Source organism: Leptosomus discolor, chromosome 3 (genome assembly GCF_034619465.1).
Source record: "Leptosomus discolor isolate bLepDis1 chromosome 3, bLepDis1.hap2, whole genome shotgun sequence".
NCBI lineage: Eukaryota > Metazoa > Chordata > Aves > Leptosomiformes > Leptosomidae > Leptosomus > Leptosomus discolor.
In genome coordinates this window covers 3,795,701-3,803,370 of record NC_141393.1, presented here as the reverse complement: position 1 = coordinate 3,803,370, position 7,670 = coordinate 3,795,701, and the positions used below count along the sequence as shown (strand labels likewise).

The 7,670-nt window shown below is 49.6% G+C and overlaps 1 protein-coding gene across 1 annotated transcript; it reads left to right on the top strand.

The window, feature by feature from the left end:
* Positions 1–387: 387 nt before the first annotated feature.
* Positions 388–3,070, top strand: GNPNAT1 (glucosamine-phosphate N-acetyltransferase 1). Its single transcript, XM_009947338.2, has 5 exons — positions 388–559; positions 1,149–1,211; positions 1,868–1,995; positions 2,450–2,511; positions 2,923–3,070. Exons 1-5 carry the CDS (start codon positions 388–390, stop codon positions 3,068–3,070), a joined length of 573 nt encoding a protein of 190 aa, XP_009945640.1.
* The last annotated feature ends 4,600 nt before the right edge of the window (positions 3,071–7,670 follow it).

The following is a 7,670-nucleotide window of genomic DNA, read 5'->3' as shown; positions in this document are numbered from 1 at the left end:
AGCGGGTCGGGGCGGTTTCTTGAGAGTGTGAGGTGCTTTCCTTTTTCAGAGGGCTGCAGAGGTGAAATATCCTCATGTCTTACCTGGTTTGGGTTTTTCCAAGAGGAAAAAACATTCCCAAGTGAACACCCGAGGTGCCACGCGTGTTGGCTTTAGATAACGTGGGTGGTGTCAGCATGCACGCTCGGTGCTTGACCCTACTCGTGTCTGGTGAAGGCCGAGGAGCTTCGATTGCAGCCTGGCTTCATGCACCGCTCTACATCCCTGAGGAACATCCCACGGTGTAACGAGGTGAAATGGCATATTTAGAGATTAATTTAGAGATTAAAGAGCAAACCCAACCGTTCCTTCCCCGCGTGTCTCTGTTCCAGGTCACCTGTTGCAGCCATGATGCCTGTTGCAACCGTGATGCCTGATGACACACCGATGTTTGACCCCAACATTCTGCACGAGCTTGACTGGAGCGAGAACACGACGACGTTTTCTCCTGCTATTTCTCCTTTAGATCCAGGAGATGGCCTCGTTTTGAGACCGCTTTGCACAGCCGATTTAAATCGAGGTAGAATCCCGTTGAGTGATCATCCCAAATGAATGCTGGGTGCTGAGCTAGATCATTTGTGTTTCTGCACCGCCTTTCGATGGATTTGGGCTGCTTGTTTTGTCTGATTTGGGTTGTTTTTATCAGTGGGGAATTTGAGCGCTTGGCACCGCGGATTGGGTGACCCTCAAAATTGGTTTTACCGTTTTAAATAACCTCGAGAACAATCTTAAAATTCAAGTAGAATCTTCCAAATAATCCACAGCTTCCTATTCACCAGAGCTTTAGAGAGGCAGCACAGTTGTTCTTACAGTTTCCTTTAGTATAAAAGTAACATGAACTGTAATCCTGAGGGCACAATGACTTCTTTAACTCTGCAACTTGGACAAAAAGGTTGTTCTGAACATAAAGCTTAATAGCACGTCACGTCAGGCTTATCCTTGTCTGTCTGGAACGTCCAAATCTGCACTCAAGCTGCGGTTTGCAGCAGTGGGAACTCTCCAAACAGCCGCCTCGGGTTGTTCTGTGCTATTTGGAGCTCATTGTGTGTCCCTGTCCCTCACAGAGCGTTGTTTCCCCCCCCCCCCACCTCCCCTTTCTTTTGTAACAGGCTTTTTTAAGGTTCTGGGTCAGCTGACTGAAACTGGAGTGGCAAGCCCAGAGCAGTTTATCGGTGAGTATCTCGTTATTTCTTGGCATTTCCACGGAGGTTGCTGGGAACCAGAGGGCAGTGATGCTGACAGCAAAGCTCCTTGGGTGTGGGGCTCCCGACTGCCTGATGCCAGAGGGATTTCTTTGTTCGGCTCCCCTGAGGCAGCCTTTGGCACTCGGCATCGGATCCGGTTGCAGCTATCCCGAAGGGCTGCTTGGCCGGCAAAGGCCTCAGTTATCTACCTGCTCTTGAGACTGAGCTTTAGATGGGTGGCAGAAGGGTGATGGCTGGTTTGGGCTGAGTCATGGCAGCACCGGTGGCGAGGCAGAGCCTTGCCTTTGGTGGTAGCCCAACAGCATCCTGAGCTTGCTTCTCTGGTTTGCCTGAGAGGGCAGAAAACTTGGAGGAGGTGCTGCCGCCTTCATCGTGGTGCCCATCTGCGGGGGTGCTGGGGAAGGAGGGTTCTCTCGGCAGCGGAGGAAAAGGCATTTGTTGAATTTCTGCTTTTTTTCCTGCTTTTCTCGGGTTAGTCTTGACTCGGAGGCTTTCAGGTTCTGTGGTCTTGGGTGCATCTTCCTTGTGATCCTGAATCAGCCTTCTGAATCTGTCGCGAGTCTGCGACTTCCCAGCGATTTAATCCAAGGTTTAACTGTTCCACTGCCTCTCTGCTCCCACAGAAACCTTCGAGCACATGAAGAGATCTGGAGATTACTACGTTACCGTGGTCGAAGACACGAATCTTGGGCAGATTGTTGCTACAGCAACGCTGGTGATCGAACATAAGTTCACTCACTCCTGTGCAAAGGTATATTCAGCTGTAAAGTGAGGAGAAAGATCCTGTCCTGACTCCGCTCGTGTTATTTTTATGGTGTTCCTGTGTGATGAAGTACCTTCTGCTGAGTCGGTGACAAAGGCATTTTAAAAATATCTCCCATCCTTGGGTGCTCGGCTAAATAGCGAAAGGGAGCTTTGGTTTTTCTTAAGGAAAAAGAGCAATTTGATGTCTTTGTCCTCCCAGCGAGCTTTTGAACTAGTCAGACTTGGTTCTGCTGGAGCAGATGGCTGAGGGTCTCGTTGCTGTGGAGTCCCAGCCCAGATTTGTGAAAACTGGGGGGCTGGAGCGGCTGCTGGGTGCTGGAAGGGGCTCCGGTGTGGACCTCTGGAGCAGACAGTAGGAAACCCCAGCACGAAACGTGGAGCAGGAGGGTCACTAACCCAGCAGCGGCCGGTGGGGCTAACGCTTGCCTGTCCTTTCGCAGAGAGGAAGGATAGAGGATGTCGTGGTGAGCAGGGAGTGCCGGGGAAAGCAGCTTGGCAAACTGTAAGTATTTCACAGCAGCAGGCAGCACGCCCTTGGTTTCTGTCCTCCCACCTTCCCCAAAACAAGCTGCCAGCGATGGCTCACCAGGGATTTGAGCTCTGCGGGTGAGCTGGGGGGGCAGATGCTGCCTGGGCAGCCACGGGGAAGTCGTGTAGCCGGCAGGTCGTGGCAGCCGGCAGAGCGCAAGCTGAGGTTCTTGCAGCAGGAGCGTAAAATTGTCTGCAAGACGCTGGTACTTTGTTCTTTTTCTGGCTTTTTTTGGTTCTTGGGATAGCAACTGTCCTGCGTAGGGAAGGGATACGCTGCAGAGCTGCAGGCCTGATAATTTTAGCTAATTAAATGTTAATCAATCAGCGCTCCGGGCAGTTTCATTTAACTGTTGGTTTTCTGTCTCTTTTTTTTTTCTTTCAGATTAGTGTCCACCCTGACATTGCTAAGTAAGAGACTGAACTGTTACAAAATCACCCTCGAGTGTCTGCCAAAAAATGTGGATTTCTACAAGAGGTTTGGCTATTCGGTATCTGAAGAAAACTACATGTTTCAACGGTTCTTTAATTAAGAACTTCTAGTAGATTATTTTATTTTTTTTCTTTGTAAAGACTGTTGGTGGAGAAGATTGTGTTCCAAACATTCTCTTCGTGGAAAATTTATATAGTTTATTGCTGCAAATATAACAATCCCTATAAATAATAAACATCAAATGTATAAATCTGGGGGCAGGGGGGAAGAAAACAAAACCAACTGACAGTTTAGAAGGGTCCTCTGGGTTAGGAAATAAGCGCTTAGAACTAATTTTTACTACTGTTCAGTCAAAGTGAAGCTTTTTTGTTCTAGCTGAGTTACAGAGGACTCTTAAAGGGATGGTTTTTAACCAAAGGTATATATTTTTATCTCAAATTTTTTCTTGCATCGTATTTTTCTAAAAGTTTGCGCTTCTTTTCTTGGTGGCCAAAGGGGGATTGTGCTGTCGCGTCCGTGCTTCACGGGAGGATGAGGTGGGTCGGGACGACGCTGCTCTTATGCAGGATGAGGGATGCAGAAGGGGCGTTTGTTCCGTTCTGTCCACGGAAGCGCTGTTGGAGTTGGCGTACCTCAAGTTTTATAGGCACTATTTTCCAAAAAAAAAAAATGGGAATTGTTACATTTTTGTGCGGGTAGGGGAGAATCCTCCTGGGCTGTGGTCCGAGCCTCAACATGGATGTGTGTGTATCGCTGCAGGGATCCTGCGCTTTAGCTGATAACTTTGTTTTCAGGGTAATTACTTGTTGTTTTCTGACCAAAAAAAAAAAAAAAAAAAAAATGAGGTGATGGTTTGCGCCAGGGCAAAGGGAACTGGGAAACTGGAATGTCGGACAGAGAATACACCCCATCTCGAGTGGGGCTCTGGCCAGTGCTCAGCGGGGTGGGACTGGCAGTGATGCCAACGCCGAACGCCCCCGGCTCGCTGTGCTTGAGCTCCCAGGGCCGGGCGGGCTGTGGTGTTGCTGGTGATGGTTTATGCCTCAAGCAGAGGAATCCCCCGTCCTGGTCCTGAGGATTTAACTGATTTTTTTGTTTGTTTTTTAGCACTTTTTGCCAACCACGGCAAGCAAATCATGCACAAAGGCGTGGTTTCAACAGCAGCGTTTTGTGCGAGGAGGGTGACAAATAATAGGGCATTATAAATACGCGGAGGGTCGTACAGAGCAGCCAGTCTCGTCTGTCAACAGCTGGGCCTTACAAAAGGTTCTTTGGTTGTGGAGAGCTACTTTCAGCTGGGGTGGGGGGGTTCTATTTAATGTTCCTGATGGTACTTCACTCGATATAGTGTTCCCTTGGTGATGTCTGTTTTATTTATTGACTTTTTTTTTAAAAGAAAAAAATCTTTAAGCTGAATAAATGAAGTCTGCCGGATGGATCTGCTCTGTGTTTCGTGTTGCTGCGTTGTGCCTGGCGGCAGGTATCCGGGGTAAGCGTGTGCCTGTTGCCTTTCAGAACAGCAAACGCCTCTGTTCTCCTTTCCCGAGACTGGAAAAGACTTTTTGAGGCTCCACAGGGATTTTCCAGCATGTTCTGATGCACGTTTGCAAGTAGGAGTTGTGTGAAGCAAGTCGCCTTCTGCCCTCCTCGGAGGGGGGGTGGGTTCTGCCACCCCATTTTCTTGGGGCTGTTCCCCCAGATGTGCTCTGCTGACACAAGCTCTAAGCAGCTTGAGCCCCATCTCTGGACTAACTGTATAAAATCAGCTACTCCTTTATGCTGGGCCCAAGTGACTGAGGTGGATTTTCTTGCCTTTCAGAGTTTTTAATTAATTCTGAATTTCTGCTAATTTAAAGTGGATTATTTGAATTCCAGGATATCTACACCATCTAAATAGCTCCAGGCCCTCATTAAGAGTTAATGGAAAGATTAATACGAGTGAGGAGCAGGTGATTGTGTACCCAGCTTAGCTCATTGTAAAACAAATGAATTGGGTTGAAAGCTGGGTTTTGTGGCTGCCTGACAATGCCTCTGCTGGGTGGAATCCAGCTCATCAGCATCCCTTTAGCTTCGAAGAGCTCTTTGTTGTGTCACCAGAGGTGACATTCCCAACCTCGGGCAGGCTGCCACCCCTCCAGAAAGAGCAGTTTCGGGCGGCTGGGTGTGAGAGGAGAGGTGCTGTCTCTTGCTGTGTCACACCTGGGCTGTTGGGAATTCCTCCTGGAGGAAGGCTGGGCTCGGGGTAGGGGCTTTTACAGGAAGAAAGGGTTGTGGGTGGGAGCTGTAGGGCAGAAACCGGCCTCGGGGCCAGCAGAGGCCCTGGAAGTGTCAGCACTAAACAGATCTACCAACTGCAGGCAGATGGGGTAGAGCTGATACTCCCCAGGCTGGGGATTTAGGAAGGCCACTGTGGTTTCAGCGTGCCCCAGGCAGCTGGAAGGACACCTAGTACACAGGCAGATGTATTTTAAACTGTCACAGTTCACAAACCACAGCATTTAACTGCCCCAGGTGGTCTTAAAATACCTTCTGCATCACCCAAACCGAAGCCCTGTCAATTTACCTATGGTACAACTGGCTTAACAGGAGAGACCATGATCTCCCCCTCCCAGGGAACAAAGGCTCTCGTCAGAAATCAACCGTAGCTACCAGCTTCTCCTGAGGTTTAATGTTACCTCCTCCTTGGGATTTCATTTTTTTGGGTAACAGCTCTTCCCCCCACGAGGAAGAGATCCCCAGCTCCTTCGCTCTGCTTCCCCTAAGCTGGAAAAGGGAATGTTAGGATCTTAACACACAGCTGGGGATCCCCAAAGATCTGAGTCCTGCAGCTTTGTGCCTGAAGGGAGACAATTCAACGTCTACTGCTGCTCTAAGGTCATGGTGAGGGACCCCCGCTGCTATCTGCCCCCTTTGGTTTAAGCCCAGAAAGCAAACAGTAATTGAAATACCTGCTGGCAGTAAATGAAATGAGACAGATGTCAAGAAGTTTTAAATAAAGGGCTTACTAATAGATATATGAGGAGAACTAATCTCAGAATCCCTTGGGATCCAAGAGGCTGTTATCTGCAAGGCAGCAGGCAGACCAAGCAGAATGACTGTTGAAGGCATCAGTAGGGGGTAATGGCATGAAAAAACCCACAAGATTAGTGGAAAATCCTTAAGTCATGAAGCTTGTTAGTTTGTGAAACAGTCTCCCCAGGGAAGCAGCAGGACCCCAGTGAGATGACAGAACCAGACTGGGCATGAACAAGCCTCTCTGGCAGGGGATAGTTAGATGAATCAGGATTGTTCTTCCATCTGTGTTTCATCTCTAGCCCAGCCCAAGGGATCCCTAGGGAGCTGAAATAAGACAGCAATTTTATGGACAAGTTCTGGTTCCCAACGTATCGTCAGAAGCTTGTAGCTGGCAGCACTTGGTAAACTGCACAAGAGACTCATCCACAAACCCCACTGCAGCCCTGGGGGGTGGGTAAGTGGTGAAACATCCGAGAAGAGGTTTCGTAACAGCGCATCATAAACCAAACAACTGCAGAACCAGCACTGCATGCTTAGCCAGTCAGCTCCACACTGACAAGGTGTAGTTCTTCAGGAGATAACAGCCACACTTCCTTCTTTCAAGCTGAAACTTCCCTAACTAAGGCATCACACCTTTCTTAAAGATTTTTTTTCTGAAGGATTTGTGCTGCCTCATCACCGACATAGGTGGCAGAGAACAGAGAGCAACAAAGAGCTGCTGAATGCTGGTTCAGCTCCCCTGAAGTGCTGAACCTTCCCCACGCCAGGGCCTTCCCATTCCACACAAGAGGAGGTTCTGAGGCTATAAAGCCTCACCCCTCTGTCCTGGCTCAGCTAAACACCCCGAGCATTTCCTCCTCAGGTGTCACAACGTCTGTTCTAGCAGCAGGCTTTAACCCTGGCAGTAGTTTTCAGAATCTGCTGACTACTTGGAAGAGCTTTGACAGAGGCCAAGAGCCCAGACCAGCTCTGGAGGGCCTGCCCCTCCGCAAGACAAGACAAGGCAGGGAATCGGTGACTAAGCAAAGATCAGCACCTCACAGGCGTGGTCAACTTGCCTTGAATACACAAAGCGAGGCAGAACTCCTACAAAGTAAACAGGCTCCCACAAAGTAAACAAGCTGCTGGACAGTCCTGATCAGAAAAGATCCTCCCAGCACAAGTGTCTAGACTCTTAAAAGGGGGCCAGTTACCTAACTGGGGCTACAGGAAAGGTGGGGAGGGGCTCTTGATCAGGGAGGGTGGTGATGGGATGAGGGGGTAACGGTTTCAAAGTGAAAGAGGGAGATTTAGATGAGATATTGGGAAGAAATTCTTCCCTGTGAGGGCGGTGAGGCCCTGGCACAGGCTGCCCAGAGAAGCTGTGGCTGCCCCCTCCCTGGCAGTGCTCAAGGCCAGGCTGGATGGGGCTGGGAGCGACCTGGTCTGGTGGGAGGTGTCCCTGCCCGTGGCAGGGGGTTGGAACTGGGTGAGCTTTAAGGTCCCTTCCAGCCCAGACCATGCTGTGATTCATGCCTTCCGAATTCACAGGTGTCTGCCCTCACAGGTACCTCAGCACCCGTTGCTCGTTCCGAGGCCGACAGAGGACCTTGGCTATCCGCACACAGCCGTACCAGAGTCCAGGCAGATGCTGGGTGTCCAGATCCCCAAATATCTTTTATATTGATTCAACTCCCTTGAGCTCA

Bases quoted from the DNA above. Each gene is read 5' to 3' on its own strand.
- GNPNAT1 (XM_009947338.2), top strand. From the start codon at position 388: ATGATGCCTGTTGCAACCGTGATGCCTGATGACACACCGATGTTTGAC. The intron at 1,212-1,867 runs GTGAGTATCTCG...CTGCTCCCACAG, and splicing joins AAGCCCAGAGCAGTTTATCG to AAACCTTCGAGCACATGAAG. The intron at 1,996-2,449 runs GTATATTCAGCT...GTCCTTTCGCAG, and splicing joins TCACTCACTCCTGTGCAAAG to AGAGGAAGGATAGAGGATGT.